The sequence below is a fragment of the Apostichopus japonicus genome, chromosome 4 (genome assembly GCF_037975245.1).
Source record: "Apostichopus japonicus isolate 1M-3 chromosome 4, ASM3797524v1, whole genome shotgun sequence".
Classification (NCBI taxonomy): Eukaryota; Metazoa; Echinodermata; class Holothuroidea; order Aspidochirotida; family Stichopodidae; genus Apostichopus; species Apostichopus japonicus.
Window position 1 is genome coordinate 13,609,847 of NC_092564.1, and position 17,764 is coordinate 13,627,610.

Sequence of the window (17,764 nt, forward strand, 5' to 3'; positions counted from 1 at the left end):
TATTTCACCTCTTTTTTTTCCAGTCCAACCTTTTGGAAACTGCTCGCGAAAGAATCTTAGATTTATGCAAATATGTATATATTGATGAATCAACGTTAGACACCACACTCGCCCAATCTTATTTACTCTATGGGCGGAGCTAGATCGAAGTAGGGCTTTTTAGCATAATTAAATCGCTTCATTCACATTGTCGCTCTTGTTGTATTCATCCGCCGGATCCAAAGTAACATTTTGTTAATATGGAATCGTTAATAACACATTACAGAATAAGAGTTCATTACTTCAAATTTGATTGAAAATCAACCAAAGGTTGCTTTATTTTTGTAAAATTTTCATAAATATAAGACAGGGCTCTCTTTTGGTTCACGAAATACCCTTGGCAAGGTCATGAACTTTCCATGTACGACAACAAGATGGCGGTAGAGACTTAGGCGTATGTGATCAACCCCAAAATTTTCATGCCAAAATATCCTTGATGGTTGAAAGAAACGATAAAAGAAAGCTGACGTATTTTTCTTTAAGGTGTAAGTATATTGCCCAGATTATTATCGTTAATTTAATTGGAATATTTACGAAAATTCAGGCGATTTTCTTTATCGGCATTTTAAAAGCTTAGGCCTGCGCAGAGTGTGGCTGTAATATGTGTGTGTAATATTGTACCTTTTTAGCGTGAGGTTCAATTATCGAATTAAGGCTTTCGTTCCGTTGAAACAAAGCGGTTATGTTTTCAGAAATTCAGTCAAATATGTATGCGTTTCGCCAAGAATTGCTTTGTTAAACGAGTAGGTGGTTCGTTTTGCATTTATATTACTGTAGCTGGCTCGTTTTTATGAATAAATGAAGTATACGATGTGTATCGAACGTGTTTTGTAGCCAAAACTAGGCACTAGTATCTTAGTCGTACTGTATAATCACAACATGTAACAGCCGTGAGTATAGGAAGGATGATCTAGCCTTCATCAGGACGATATTGCCTTTGATCACTGCAACAGAAATATCGTAAACAGTGAGTACTAGCATCGAGCCAAAAGAAAACCATTGAATTTTTAAAGGGCCCATACCTTAGTGATACTATAGGCCTGGTGTAAGTTTATGTAACATGTCCAGTCAAGTCTGTTTTTTGGGGGGAAGCTAGCCTACAGGGTTAACTTAGAGCTACCATTAGTGTATTGTTCCTGTACTGTATGCTAGCCTAATGATACTACAACCTGCCCTAATTTTATTTTGCTTATCATCATTACTGTGGTATATTTTCTTCTTAAGATTAGAAGTGATAAGTATCAGTTTTGCTGTTATTTATACAATAAAACCATGATTATCCTTACGCCTTTTGTCCTGGTCTTGGATTATCTGGAGCTGAAATCCAAGTATTGTATAATTTGTATATATAAGTACATATATGTATCATCACCGCAATTCAGTACTTCAACATTTATAACTTAATCACTGAGCCAGCAAAAGACTTAAACCTTTTCTAGTATCATACTTGCACAGCTGTTCATGTTGGAAATCTATCTTGACTTAAACGCTAGTGATCAACAGCCACTATTTTCAACTTGTCGCAAACTGTAGTACAGTAAAATTACTACTAGGTCATAAACATATCTTATATTGTTGTTAAAAGTTGTTGTATAATATGCTAATATTGGCTTGATTTCAGAGCTTGACTCTTTTGCTCATAACAACATGAACTGTAAGGCATACAAATGGAAGGTCATCATATTATATACCATTGCCAAATATCAGTGTTAAAAGATTTCACAGCCATGCATACAAGACCACTGAATCATTCATGACATTACCTCCCAATATTTATTTAAGTCAGACTTCACACATTTTTTAGCTGACTTCCATTTATCTAGTTTTATGTCACAGTACATATCTTCTTTAGCCAGTTGAATGCAAATGAATTATTTTTCAAAGGTCGCTGCATATTAAAGGTTCTGAGCAAGGTCAATGATTGTTGGAATTTGGTAGCATTTATGAAAGCAATGGATGTTCAAACTAAAGCGTACAGCAAATGACTAACATTTTGACAAAGTTTGTCTACACAGGCCATGAAGGTCATTGTATTTCCGTATCTAACATAAGCTGGCTCGGACTATGACTGCTTATTATCAACAAACAATATTGGCTGCTCTCATACAGTATGCTTAAAAATTCTGCATGTTTAGTTCTTTGCTTGTAGGGAATTTTTGGAAACCTAATGTTGTCCTTTGTATTAATTTGGGGAAATACAAGTGGGAATTTGATTTTAGCAAGATTTGATTTAAGTAGATTATTTTTGCACTGGCAAATTTTAGCCAAATTGAAATGCTAGACCTGTATGAGGGTTTGAATGAAGTAACTCTTTTTCGTTGTAATTTATCCCTTTCATATCCTTCTACATACATGCATATTTATATTTTACACTATTTACAAAATTTGACTTTCAGTGGGTTTGATTGAACTACTTTTTAGAGAATCAATATGTTTAAGAACAAAGAACAGTTGAATGGATACTTTTATAGGGGTTACAAAAAACCTAAATGCGAATGGTCTTCCTAAGTTCTTAGATTTGGTTTTAAACATTTATTATCAAGCAATCTAGCAATACAGTAAAGTCTTGGTAGGCACTTCATGATAAACTGAAAGCAAGGTCTAAATGTAAAGCCGATTTTGGTCAATGCCATGAGAGTTATATGTGTAAACTGTTAAGTAGCTCTTCCTTTGTATGCTCTGTGTATTGGTGTCTTAGATGTTTGTGAAGCTTATGAGCACTTTTCTCCCATTTCTAATACTCCAAAGGAATTTCTGCCATTTAACCATTACAAATGTACTGCTAAGCATTACAAAAATCACCTTTCCATTAATTGCCCAATCAGTTTTGTCACTCATCATATCATGCAATTTCTGGAGAACAGCATCATCTGTAATATATTTTTACACATAAATTTGCCATTTCGCCGATTCGCACTAGCACCGAAGGTCCACGTTGGTTGTAAATAACAAAAAAGAATTGTCTCACAGGCATTCCTATTTTCTCAATTAGTACAGTACACTGGACTGGACCATTTACATATGCAATATTTAGGCAACAGCCTTAAGTTAAGCTTAAAGGAAATGATGGAAATGGCATATTTTTCTGATTGAAACTGGTTTCATGTAGAAAATGCCTTAGTGTGTCCATAATGAAGACTTTTGACCATCCCTTGTGTTTACTCCCCCCCCCCCCTAAAAAGTTTCAAACTTACGTAAAACTTCTGTCCTTCCATTGTACCATATGCAATAACAGACAAGCCTAACCAAAATTCTAAACTGCTTCATGTTTGAATATTTTTTATGAAACAGGCAAAAAATTGCAATATGTAAACTTGATCATAAAAATATACAGAGTATTTCATACATTACAGAGTGGAAAGTCCCAGTCTGGCAAAGATCTGATCGCTGACTTTTGTAATGAATTTGTGTAATGAAGGAAGGGATATCCAAGTGTAATGATTTTCCTCTGGTACCATGGTTACACACGTAAAAACAAACATTTGGAATTTGGTCCCGTTATATATAGAACACGAGATATAGGTAGGACTTAGTGAGTAAAAGTTGTCTTGTTCCCTTGCCAAGATTTTGGCAAAGAAACAGGTATCTGTGAGGCAAGGCTATGGTTCCAGGTCAGTAGCAGAAGATAGAGTTGTTGTTTAACAGGGCAATGGGAGAAGCTGGTAGCTCAAATCGTTTTATACAAGAATAGTAAACGGAAACAAACATGTTTAGTGAATTTTTAGCTCCAACCATTTGTTAACAAACTTATACCATACTGTGAATATGTGTAGGCCTTACATATGGTTACTTACACTTCGTTTACAGCGTAGTTAGGCCTACAAATTGGAGAGCATGTACAGTACACGCTAATGGATGGTTTGGAAACAACCGTTTAAACTATCTGTCAAACTGTTCTTTACCGTATGATGGTTAGCTTACATCAGACAAAGTGTGACTCAATATCCAGCTGTTGTTGCTATGCTGGTTACAAATTGTAGCAACTATCAAATGGTAATGAACTACTGTAAGAGTGTGTACGTGAGGCTTCTGTCATATTTAGTTCAAATTCCCCGATAACGAACAAATCGAAGATGCAAAATGTGTTAAGTGTCATAAATGAACACTGCAGCGTTAACTTTATACCGCAGGAAATAGGAGTAACAAACATATTACTTGTTATTGGGCCATGGTTCACATGTGAGCATTACCATATTCCTTTTTAAAAAATCATTCAGTTTGAATGTCCTAGAATCCACAAGATTTGTGCTCCACCAAGAAATTGGAACAGTAATTTTTACTTGTGTAAATTACTGCTTAAAAGCTTCAGTTTAAATTTTAGGCAACAAAAGCTGTAGCCGAATATAAGTAAAACGTATTACCTCTGATCATAATAGTATGAGTCGAGGAAGGAGCTAAATAGGTAGTCAAGGAGACTGAGAGAGGGATGAGGAGGGGATGACGAATACTAAGACATTGGGCGGTTGAGGCATTTGGCATATATATACAATATACTACAAGGGTAATCTGTATAGTTCTTCATATTCCTGATTATAATGTGTTCTGATCATAGAATTGTAAATCTTACAGCAAAAAAGTTGAATGTTGTAAAGTAACCTTCAGTTTTTTTACCATGGTGGTGATATTGGGGGTGGGTGGGGGAGGGGGGTGCAACAGAGTTGGTAACTGTTTGGTCTCATTTAAATTTGTCATGAATTGAATTTATTGCCTGCGGAGATGGACTCTTTCCATGAAATTGTAGACATTGTTTTTGTGTTTGTAAGCGTTGCATGTTATCATTGTTGAATAGCATCCTTGATATGGTCTCTGGAAATGTGTGAACAAAGCTAGATAGATTTTTCATGGATCCCAGTTTTTTTTTCTTTACTTCTTGGTTTGGTTCACCCCCCCCCCCCCCCACCTCCTATTCCTTATCCACTGGGCAGGCCAGCCTTACTTGATATTTTAATTCCTTCTCCATTGCGTAGTGCGTACCGTTTTATTTTTTACGCATTGTAGATTGAATTTCTCAAGCTTGCCTTGTGCAGCCTTGTGCTATATATATAGTCAAAGTTCAACGATAACATTTGTATTCAGTGAGTAATGAGTACAGAAGATGCAAGAATGCTTGCAGATGAAAGGACCAGATTTAAGCCAATCAGATTACTGGGAAAAAGCACTGTTCATTATATTTTAGCATGAAAGGCTCCTTAATAGAGATATTGCTTAATGCTGTTTAAATTCATGGGGGATTTAAGTTTAACTGATTATTATTCTGGATTTGTTGTCAAACATTTGTTGGTACAGTACCTCTAAAAAGTGTCTTCTTGTAGGGGGCTTTCATGTCTGCTACCTCTCAGCTCTCACAAGATTTGCAATATTATGTGAGCTCTGTCTGCCAAGTATTGCCATTTAGTGACTTTAATACAGCCTACAGTAGAAAGCATGATGGAAACAAATAGGCAATATGAAGAAGGGGTACATTAAGCATTCTTTTTTTGTAGAACTCCTATACATGTACACAAACCTTATGACAATCTTATAGCGTAACATACCGTACAAGGAGATCTATTCTCCTTGGCTAAACTCAAAACTCGGTACTGGTCTTTTATGTTCCTTTATAACGTCACATGATTATGGTACTAAATGTGATTATAAATTCCATTTAGTAATAAACAACGACATGGTTGGTGGGGATATTATACTTCATTGACAATGGGGATGGCGGGCAAACTAGGTATTTGAAAATATAAAGTGTGTACAATGTTGGTGACGGTTGCTTTGGAGCAGACAGTACACTGCTATTTATTGTTTGTTTATATGATATTTGAAGTTCTGCACAGCATTGAATTAAATGACCTTGAAAGTACAATATCCACGCTCCAAAGCGTGGAATAGCAAAACAGGCAAATGTTTTTTTTTTAATCAAAAACAAAGTTTGAGGATTTCTCATAATTTACAAATTAGGCAAAATAACCTCCTGAAATCTTTTGTACGAACAAGGTGGTACTATATATCTCTTCTAGAAAAAATTATCAGATTTATGCAACGTGACAGATTTTTGAATTTTTTTGTTGTCAAAGAGGACCTCTTTTGTACATTGAAACAACTATACAAGCTCATAAATTAATATTGAGAAAATTAAGGAAGAAATTAATCTGTTTTCAAACACCGTTTTTGTTGTGATTACTGTAGGAACTGTATGGAACGTGGGTTATGTCGCAATCTGCATTTGCGAAGGTCACGTCACGTTCACTACTATTCAAAGTATATTTGAAATATCCATCCTAAACGTTCAAAAATCGTTTCTCTGTCAAACGCAACATCAGCGTTGTCATATTTTGAAAACATGTTTGGAAAATTATTTATCGTTTTTTAAGGTAACTTCTAAAGGCTACTAGACAATTCTTTTAAGCCCCAAAAGGTCTGTGTTTGTCAACCAAATATAGTACAGTAATACATGATTTTCTGAACATTTTACATCAGATGACAATGTAGAACATGTCACGCACCATGTATCACAAGTTATCTGTGCATATGTAGAAGTTTGAAGGGAAAGGCAGGTAATTTTCTTCTAAAAGAAAGATCTTTCTTATATAGGTTATATTTTTACTTTAGCTGGATGCAGAGTGAGGAGGATGTGAAACACTTAATATGCAAGCATGTTGTCTTTATTATGGATCCTTGCAAATAAACTCCATTGATGCAGGATTTGCCTAGTATGATTCATGTTCAGTAAGATCTGCTAAAAGTCATGTGTGTTGAATTTATGGGAACTTTTTGTGCAGTTGAATTGGTTCATCTGAGCAATTGAAAGTGGGCAAGGGTTTTCATCAGACTTAGCCTACTGTACGAAGCAAAAATTTGTCACACGTGTGCAATACACCAGACAGCAGCGAAAAGGGAAAACAAAAGTGAAGTCTTCTGGTAGTTTTTGTTTAGTAACTTGTCCATAATTGCATTAAGTGTACATGTACATTAACTCAGAGTATGAGATTTTTCAAACTGTTCTTATTCAGTATGCGGAGATATTAGTTTTATTTAGACTTGATGGTTGGGCTTCTATCTTGTTTAGATATCATTTTGCTGATTAGAAACAGATAAAAGTTGATGAAATTTTATGCATGAAAAGAAATTTTGTTTATAAATTACAGTAGAACCATTTCAAAAAAGCAAAATTTTCTTTGCTTTTTTCCTTCTTTTTTCTTTTACATTATCCCAGTCAGTATTCCATAGTTGATTTACTTGTAATCATGAATTATCTGAAAGTAATTATAAAAATGAGTAGATCAGTAATATATCTACTTTTGGCTGTTTGTCCAAGAAACATTCTTCATCATGCTATCATCTTGTAAAGTTAACAAGAATAACAATTTTAGTTACGAAATTACTGAAAACAGAACATCGTTCATTGGCTGCTACTGAATGTTCTTTTCCTTTCTTATTTTTGATAATAAATTGCAATTTCTTAAATCCTTATGAAGTGTTTTTTTCTCTGTGAAACTTTGACCACACAGTGATTTGGCTCAAAAGTTACAATTCCCTCAGTTCTCATATTCACTAAAAGATTTTTAAACCATACAGTATTTAGTAATGGTGGGAATACAGTATGTCATAATGTTCTACAGAACATCTCATTGCCTTCTGCCCTTCTTTTATTCATTTATCAGTACAGTACCAATCTGTATTATTCCTGTATGAGTATCACTGTAAAGTTCTATTAATGCACTGTATTATTAGTCACCACAATCTCAGATACAATGCCCCCCCCCCTGCCCATAAATGTGTACAGTATATCCTTTGTTCTAACAGCTTTTGAGGCTTCACATGACTGTTTGTAGTGCACATAGTCTGCAGATACAAACATGGATGCAAAAATATCTATGAAAAATGCGTCATTTATAGAATTCAATGCTTCATTCCCCAATTTAATGATCTATGAAGTTTGTGGCGTCTGGTACTGTACGTTACAAAGTACTGTATCCTATTATTCAGCAGTGTTCTGGGATAAATGAAATTAATGCAAATTGCTCATTGGCTACACCCTAGTATGCCTAGCAATTCCAAAGGAAAGTTTAGCAGTAAGAGGGAATTGTACATAAAGTGTACATATGAGTAACAAAGCTGAAGTCATTAGTGTGAGGCCTAATAATGTCAATTCAATGCATTTCATAGACACAGCATGTACTGTAATTAGTGGCTAACATACTGCAGTGCTGACAATCCCAATAACTACTGTACATGTTATGGTTGCTCAACATTTTTGTTGTCACTTTTTTGCAAAGATAAGAGCGTTGGTTAGATCAACCCTGAAATGGATATGAATTGCCTACTCTATATGTGGTTTATTCAGGACTGTGTAAGTGAGCTAGATTTTTCTTGCAAGATAGAGAAATTGTTCATGGTTTTGTAGTGATTTGAACTTCAAAAGATTAGCGTTGGGAATTCTACTCTCTAAAAGCAATAAATTTTAGATAAGATGGTAGTTATTTTGACACAAACAAGTGTCGGATTGTACAGTAGGGTACCAAAAGTCTAACAACTAGATTAGAATATGATTAAAAAATTTATGTGGCAGAAAGGCTGATTTTCTCTTTGTAGGCCCATGCCCACGTACTGTTGTGGTATGGACATTCATCACACCACTGGCTGATTCAAATAAAAAAAATATAAAAAAATGGATGAAAAAGAGTATATTGTTAAGCCAGTTAAAAATTATGGTTACGGTTAGGTTAACGTCTGGCCGGTGGGGTTTGTCTATCTCTGTCACTGCCATCATAATGTATTTTCCTTATTTCAATGGAATGCGTAAAATATGTCATTCATGTTGTGTTTTCATCATCTTCAGAGGCTAGCAATGGATGCTGAAGGAACCATGTCACTCCGCCGTGGCCCAGGAAGGCCACGGCGACAGGGAAGTGGCTCACCTGCTGAAAGAAGAAGAAGGTATGATGCAGCCAAAATTGCTTCTGTTTATTCTAATTCTGAACTGGATAGTGCTAGTCCCTAAGTAACTGTAGCTATTTCGAGTAAACCCTCTGCAAGGTAAAGCAAAATCTACTGTCCTTTTCATCGTTAAGGTAGAACTGTACTTAATCCAACTTTTTCATTGATTTTTGTGAAATGCTTTGAAACACTTGATATTCAATTCAATTTAAATGTATCTCTCTAGCTTGACTAGTCAAATTTCTTTTTAAATAAAGAATATGAAATAAAAAACATTTTCCTGTTATCTTTGTATTTCATGTGATAATCACTATATATGAAAAGTTTCTGTGAGACAGAATTTCTAATCAAATTTCATCTTTAACTTGCTTATTACATTTCGTTTGGTAAAGACTATATAGTTGGGTATCTTAGATTGATGAACTGTGATCTCTGAATGTAAATAATAATCTGTAGATTTGTTAAATTTGCCAGAAAGTGGAATCCACACGCTTGATGCTGCTTTAGTAACCATGCAAGAGAACTTTATCGAAAGTTACAACAAAAGTAAGCTGTCAATTATGAAAAAACTAGTTCTGTGCTTTCATATTATAGTGATATTCAAATTAGAGATTACTGGCATTTGGTAAAGCACAGTCCACAACACAAACTAATTGTACATCTTTACTCCTCTCTTACCCAGAACATACGTTACATCAGAGGATTCACCCGCATCTAGCCCAGCTACCAACTCGCCCGCTGCGGATGTAGACATGAGCCCAGTTGACTCACCGGGACCCAGTACTCGATCATCTCAGAGAAAGATCTCCTCAGAATCCAAGATCTCGATAGAGTCGAGGAGAGATTCATCAGAGTCCCGAGTCTCCAACGTGTCAGAGGTTGACCTGAAATACAGCCACGAAGGAGATGAGATGGAGCCCGCATTAAGAGCGTCCTCTTCGAGGAGGAAAGAGAAACCTGAGCTACCAGAGGAAGAACTGGAAGAAGATGAGGAGGCACTCACAGAGTACGAAAAGAAAACGTGAGTTTTTCAAAAAATTGCAGTCATAGGCGAGAAAAGTGAAGACAAATTCGAGAAAGGAGGAAGCTTCATTCTTAAAATAGCATCCAGGATGTTAGTTAGCCTCTTGAATCAGACTTAATAAAGCAAAACAAATCTCTAATTCCAGGGTAAAGAAATTTCACAACATATTTACATTTCAAACAAAGCCCCACAGGCAATATGTTATGTTTTCATGTATCGTTAGAGCTGTTTAGGAGTGTGTTGAGAAAACTGCTGAAATATCGATCGTAATTCCTTTAAGTTTGATCACACATGGACCTTTGGCGTTCAAGGAAAACCCCCCCTCCCCCCCTCCCCCCTCCAAAAAATTTCCAATGTTGCTCATCAGGGTGAGGTCTTACAAAATGACGCATCACCGGGCATCAAACTCAGGCTCCTGTTTCATCTTTATTGAGAATTTCTTTGTAACTCTTTTGATTTGATCAATTGAGATGGGTCAGTTGGCAAATTGTTGCTATGTTTCATCATCATCATCATCATCATCATCATCATCATCATCATCATCATCATCATCATCATCATCATCATCATCATCATCATCATCATCATATTCATATTCATCATATTCATCATATTCATCATATTCATCATCATATTCATCATCATACAGTATTCATCATATTCATCATATTCCCAATGTTCATCTTGAGTGTACCTTCAACCTATGACCTAGGGGCATGGTTTTATAGTATTGATTACAAGTATTTACGATTGTTATTTGAGTTTTGAGTAATTTGAACATGTTTGCCACCAATGGGAATTTCGGTGGTCCTAAAGGAAATCAACTTGGCCTTCTTTTCATTGTAATAAAATCCTTATTTCCCCCTTGATAGGACACCATATGATCCAAGCTGTGCCCTTTGCTGCTGCGGAGAGAAGAGCCTTCTCGGTCAGGGAGATTTACTGAAATTTGATCCTACTCCCGGTTTTAACCCGTTCAAGAGACAACATCCTAAAGCTAAAAAGACTTTTACGGAGGATACCTTGTACAACCCTCACAAACGTACATCACTAACATTCACAATAAGAAGAAGCAGAAACCAAGGGAAACAAAGGTATGTACTGCTTGAACATGACATGAAACATCGTTTCATCGGAAGATTTCCTTCACATGCCCAAAAACTTTTTACAGATGAGTTCAATGGGCAGTTTAATCCATTGAAATGTCATATCAGGTCATCACCAATGCCAAAACTCTAAGCGAATATCAGCTATACACACCCCAATAACGTTCTTTAGTTCTACAAGAAATTTCCCAGAGATCTCTACGATCTAAGTTAATTTTTCCTTCTTTTCATTAATCGGTCGTTCTCTCCTTAATGACATGAAAACCATCCAATAGAATTGAATGCCTAATGTCCTGAATAAAAGAACATTTTTAAGCCGGCAGTTTGCATTTTGTTCCCTTGATTAGATAGTACAGCAGATTATAGACGTGAACGTTTAGTTGGTTTTTTGTTCCTGTTTAGCCTTAACCATTATTTCTATATATATATATATATATCTATACATACACAAAATAACCTCAATGGCCTTGACTTTTTAATTTTCCAAACAAGATACATTTTACTTTTCTCCTCACTTCTATAATTGCTCAGAACAACTATATCTCCCTTTAATTACAATCATTTTATTACCTGATAGTCTGTTAATACATTTCTGCTTATACATTTACTGTTTACAATATTATATGCTGTTTAAAATAGTATATTACCATACAATATTATACAAAGTTATACTGTATGCAATATTATACAATACTAATACATTTCTTTCAATCCAGTTCCAATTAAGATGCAATTATAGCTAAGTATAAGCATTGTGGTTGGGTATTGTGATACTTGTATCTACATTTTCTATTGTTGTTTCACAGGGAAAGAAGCAGGTCCCCAAGGAGAGTCACCAATGCTGAATATACTGCCAGCCCCATGGAAGTGGCTCCAATCAACCAGTCTGCTGAGGTATACCATGTTGGCCACAAAGAGGAACCTGAAATAATGATGGTCATTGATCCCACAGGTATTGAGCGTACCTTCTTTTAAATAAACTTAAACCATCTTTACTGATTGAGCCAGCTTTGCGAAAGTAGCAGAATTTTGATTATTCGTCATGTGATCACTCAGACAAGTCAGGGAAGCTTGAAAAAAAGGGAAACAAAGAACTTTACCTTAGGGTGCTCTTGAAAGGGATGGATTATTTCAAATTGATGTTAAGTTTCCTTTCTCGCTCATATATGAATGAAAATTTTCAAGTTGGTCTGATGTTTATGATTTGCTTACATTTAATACTTATATAATCCTGTATAACTATTTCAGATTCAACCCCTTCTGGGGGGGGGGGGAGAAAAAGAAAGATATTCATGAATCAATTCCTAGTGTTTTTGTCAATAATCACTGTTGACATTTCGTGTTTGCAGGTCATAGCACAGCCCATCACTGTTGCGCAGCATGGTCAGACAATGTTTGCCAGAATGAAAACTTCCAGTTACTGCATGTAGATAAAGCCATTTTCTCAGGAATTTCACAGGTAAAAATCCACTGTGTACACATTTTTTGGGATTTTTTTATATTTTATTTTATTGTATTATTATGATTATTTATTACGAAGCTAGCCAATCAATGATATTCCAGTACCATTAGGTCATAGGTCATTTGAGAAGATATGTATAAACAGATAACACTAGCATTAAAAGTATCCCTGTCTTTCTAAAACTGAATTCCACCCTTCTTACTGAGGCTGGAAATGAAGCATTATAGTTGTTTTAGAAGATGTTGTAGTCAAGGATATCACATGACTTCCATGTTAACGCATCACTGATTTCATGATCTTGAAGAGGTAGGTGTGTATCGTCCTGAACGTTTACACAATCAACATTGATGGGGACGGCATTGCTAGCTTTTCACTAGAGCCCAGGAAATGTCATTTTTGTTAAGAACATGGTAGATGCATTGTATCTTTTTCATTAGCACGAGACATGTTGGTTGCATATATTTTGCATCAGCATGTGCCAGGAAAATAAATTGGACAGGTTTGCAGCCTTAATATCCTGGAACCATATCAACAAAACCGGCATGTGACAATGTTCCCATCAATATGATGATCTTTTATGCCTTGAATCATTTTGCATTACCTTGTTTATCCCAATACCTTGGAACAGGTGTCCCGAACGTGAAAAAAACATCTTTTTTTTTCTCTTCTACTATGTAGTTTGCAATTGTAGTGGATTTTTACAATGTGTTTCATATTACATATGTTACTGACTGCAGTGTCTTGAGATAAAAACTATCACTTTCATAGGAAAATTTGTTTTGTATTGAACCATTTATTTTATTTCCTCGCAGTCAGCCATATCTAACCGTAATGCAACTTTGCTCCTCCCCTCTCAGAGTGTCGTATCATATCAATTCTCTCCAACAGCGTTGCAGTTACTGCTTCAGATTTGGTGCCACCATAAGTTGTGCCGAGCCAGGCTGTTCGAGGATCTATCACTACCCTTGTGCTGCCAGCAGTGGTTCTTTTCAGGTATACTTGGAAGAAATATTGAACATTAAAAAAGTATTACTGGGATATGATTTGTACCAATGCATGCTTCACAGATTTTAAGTAACGTTACTGAGGTGAAAGACATTTTTTTCTTTCATCTGTTACCCTAGTTTGTAAAATACGAAAAAAGATAGCAAAATGGCTCAGCCTAACTTATCCAAGAGCATATTAATCATAACATGGTTTAATTATGGCAATCAAAATTTCAACTTTGAATGTGTCTTTTGAAAGTAGACTTGACTTGCCTTTCCTATAAGCCCTATGGATGACAGAGAAACAGCACAGTGATGTTATTGGCAAGTGGGACTATGCTAATTACCCACCCCCCCTCCCCGAGTGACTCTCTCAATGAATCCCCAATGACCCAAGAGAGATTAATTTGGATCGGACATTTCAGAAATTATCCTATAGTTGAGTTTCCCTCATCTTTTTCAATGTATTCTCAAGTGGTTCACTTTTGTGCTTCACATTTAACAGGGAATCAAATCTCTGGTTCTGCTCTGTCCTGAACACCTGGAATCTACTGAAGACAGAGGTTTGTTCTGTGTGGTTTAATTCAACCCTTTTACGTGTAATACTGTTTGATAGCTTTGCTTTTTAGTTGTGACAAATAATGAATTTTACCAAAGGAAAAACTTGGAACTTTATGAGCCATGAATCAATGGCACTTTCTCTTTCTTTTTCTCTTTTCCTTTTTTGTTATAGAATGAAAGTAAGATAAAAATGTCCCTTGAAGAATTATGAACCTTAAAACGTGGGTTTTTATAAAACTGCTCTGAACTATTTAACATGTAGTTCTACGCTAGCAACGGATGCAGCTTTTAAATACCACATCTTCCTCTTGATGGTGGAACCTGGCACGACCAGAGTTGTGACATACTCAACTCACACCGCAGTTTGAACGAGCTTGATAAACCTGTATATAAAGCAGGATCCATCATATTTCTTAAAGTCAAAGTAATACTACAAACAGTCTCAACCCATGTCGACACGGGATTGTGTAATAAAAAATGAAGATAGCTCACTACAAAGTAGCACTTGAAGCATATGACGATAGCAATAAAATCAAAGATTTGGTCTGGTCGGCATGAAACTAAAGACATTTCATCCTTTGTTTCAATCATGTTTTGACAGTTGAAGAAGAGGAACTTGAATGTGTCATCTGCGATGAGCCCGGTAACCTGGCTGAGTCGTTGTTCTGCACCAGCTGTGGTCAGCATTATCATGCCACTTGCCTGGACCCACCGGTTGCTACTACTCCGATAGTTAGAGCTGGATGGCAATGTCCTAACTGTAAAATTTGTCAGACTTGCAGGTTAGTTGCTTTATTTCATACTTTCTTTCCTAAACAGATAACCTAAATCAAAACAGTGATTTATCTCCTTTGTTTTTTCTTTTCTTTAGGGGTTGGAGTGGGCAAGGGAGGGGGTGGTGGTGAGGAGGAGGAGGATTGTTCTGCCAAATAATGTAGTGATTGTAACGATTTTTGATGAGAGGAGTTGAGACATTCTACATTACTACAAAATTGGTACCATTTTAGATCTTGATTCTCTTACTTAAAATAAATAACTGTTTCTAGTGTATAATGGAACTCGATCCAGTAAAGATTATTTTAACAACATGGGGAGTATAAATTCCATCTCTTGCTATAGGAACCATTCAACAATCCCTATAGTTCTGAATTCACACAGAACAAGCCTTTCTGGTTGAATATTGTGCAATCCATATTTTAAAGCTGTACTTTACAGCCATGAATTTCTTTTTCCTTACGGACCAATATATATATATATATATATATATATATATATATATATATATATATATATATATATATATATATATATATATATATATATAAATATATGTATTGAACTTTATTACTTCTTTCCCTGGAAAAAGCTTTCTATTGGAAGATAGATGTGGTAATGATGAAGTGTAATAAAACATAAAAAGCAACAGTCAGCAGTGTTTACTCAGGTGGATATTCAAATCTTGCACTTCATTGGAAAGTGCTAATAACAAAGCACTGTCTCAGTCATTAAAACTAGCTTGCTGCATTTACGATGAGATACAATATGCCATATTTTTCTGGTTTATAGTTTGCTGCTTTTCATATTGTTCACTCAAAAATAATAAGACAATTATATTTTTGTCAGAATCATGTAATGAAAGGTAACCAAGTACTATTTAAGTGTTTGTGGTCCAGGGGTGGATGTTTTGGATGACTGATAATCAACAGACAGACAGTATTAACAATAACCATTGGTGTAAAAAGAGCTTTGTGTTTGCTCGTTTCATACTCGAGATATCTATTCATTATTTACATGTCTTGTATGCGATTTTTGTTGTTGATATTTTAATGGACTATTTTTGGTGCCTTGCTGAAGGCAAAGGAACCTTTGTAGTCAGGTTGGCATGTGTGTTTGTATGTGTGTGACACTTAAAGATGAACGATAGTGATTTTTCAGCATCGACGAAAAAATACGATTTTATTCAAGAGTATTCTAGTTGGTTTCCATATTACACATGTGAAAATTCAAGTCAATCCGATGTTCGGAAAGGCTCAAAAAAAATTCCTAAACTCGTTGATTTTTTAAACAAAAATTGGGCTTTTCGCGAACAGCGATATGATGATCACGTGATCTACAGTGACATGTGACGTCATTATGATGATAACAAAGGAGCTCGGCGTAGTGTACTTCAGCAGTGTGCACTTAGTGTGTAAGTTTAGTTGCAACCTACTCTATATTGGACTCGACAAACAACCTAAACCAGAGAGGAGATTTGATACACTGCGTGAGACATTTAACGGCCTAATTTTAATAAGGTGTTATTGTTCCTGCTTTTTCTTGTCGTTTAAGTGAAGCTGACTGCCCCAATGTAAATTACGGAATAATCGGTCATAGAGCCATCTCGGGCCCAATTGAAATTTGCGTGTGGCAAGGTCACTAAAGTAAAAAAAGTTTGAAAGATTGATGCTTTTATGCCGCATTATTTATACATATCCCGATAAATGCAACAGTAAGTGTTGGAACTGGAAGACATGTCAGACGTGAACAACCTAATGACTATGTGAGGAGAGAATCCACGTGCAAATTTCAATTAGGGCATGGACGTCGCTTAGGCAGAGTTTTTTGGGCAGAGATGTGTTCATACCCTCCCAACCACTTTAAATGTAGTACGAATAGGAAATGTGTGTATGCTCGAGCGAAACAAAACATCGTGTAAGTATTACTTACGGTAGCGCACACTGTCACTTATGTTTGCACAGTGTGAAAGTACCGTTTGCGGACCTACGTGAAGTTGGGCTAGAATACGATTCCTCCTGAAGCCCAAACCACGAGGCATGCATGTGAATAAACGCAATAGGCATTGCATGTAGTGAGAAAATTGTTCGAGCTAGACTTACTACTCGATTGAGTTCAAATGCGGTTGTATTTCAAGCTCAATGAAACCTTTCTGTTGGATTTAATGACGCACGGAACAAGGAACGTTCATGTCTTACAGTAGGCCTAGTGCATACAAGCGAATATACTTTGTTTAGAACTTTGGGTTTTCTTTCGGATGTTATACTAAACTACGTTTGAGACTATCATTACTATTGTTATTGTGCCACATTCATACATCACTCTGTATAAAACCCGCCAAAAACGTGATCTTGAGATTTACGTAACTTTGGGTCAGCTTGCGAGTTACCTCTTCAGATATTGCGAAATCGTTGCGAAATCGCCGCAAATTTCGTAAAAAAAAACTTGTAAACACGTGGTGAAGAAATCACGAAACACCATGATATTCATTATCTATTTATGTCTTGAACATTACGCCGGAAAATAACAGTTATGCTGAAACGAAATGCACGCACAGCTCGCTACTGAACAGTTCACAACAGAAAAGATCATCAAAGTGACGTCATTCACTGACCTGAGGGCTGTTCAAGGTCGTTGCAGTGTTTGCAAATTCCTAAATTACGGAGACGAAAAAACGATGTTTTAATTCCCTTTTTTATAACTTTCCGGTGTGCTATTTGGAAAATTAAAAAAATATGTTGCTTGGTAACATATAAACTACATTATACATGAAAATGAGAGATTTTTTTTCTGTCACTATCGTTCCACTTTAAGGTTGTATGCGCTATAACTCAACAAGGGAATGATTGATCACTGCCATACTTGGTAGGTGGGTGTTCCCTAATGA

At 35.9% G+C, this 17,764-nt stretch overlaps 1 protein-coding gene across 4 annotated transcripts in view; it reads left to right on the top strand.

Annotated features, from left to right (window-relative positions):
* Positions 1-325: 325 nt before the first annotated feature.
* Positions 326-17,764, top strand: part of LOC139966514 (histone-lysine N-methyltransferase 2C-like) — a 58,397-nt gene continuing 40,958 nt past the window's right edge. For 2 of the 4 annotated variants that reach the window (XM_071969604.1, XM_071969602.1), the window contains exons 1-9: positions 326-524; positions 8,867-8,964; positions 9,647-9,985; positions 10,861-11,082; positions 11,901-12,046; positions 12,444-12,553; positions 13,445-13,549; positions 14,048-14,105; positions 14,705-14,885. In XM_071969604.1, coding sequence (XP_071825705.1) covers positions 8,876-8,964; positions 9,647-9,985; positions 10,861-11,082; positions 11,901-12,046; positions 12,444-12,553; positions 13,445-13,549; positions 14,048-14,105; positions 14,705-14,885 — 1,250 coding nt within the window. In that variant the 5' untranslated portion in view covers positions 326-524; positions 8,867-8,875. The remainder of the gene's footprint in view (positions 525-8,866; positions 8,965-9,646; positions 9,986-10,860; positions 11,083-11,900; positions 12,047-12,443; positions 12,554-13,444; positions 13,550-14,047; positions 14,106-14,704; positions 14,886-17,764) is intronic. The other 2 variants (XM_071969601.1, XM_071969603.1) reach the window with 2 other exon arrangements.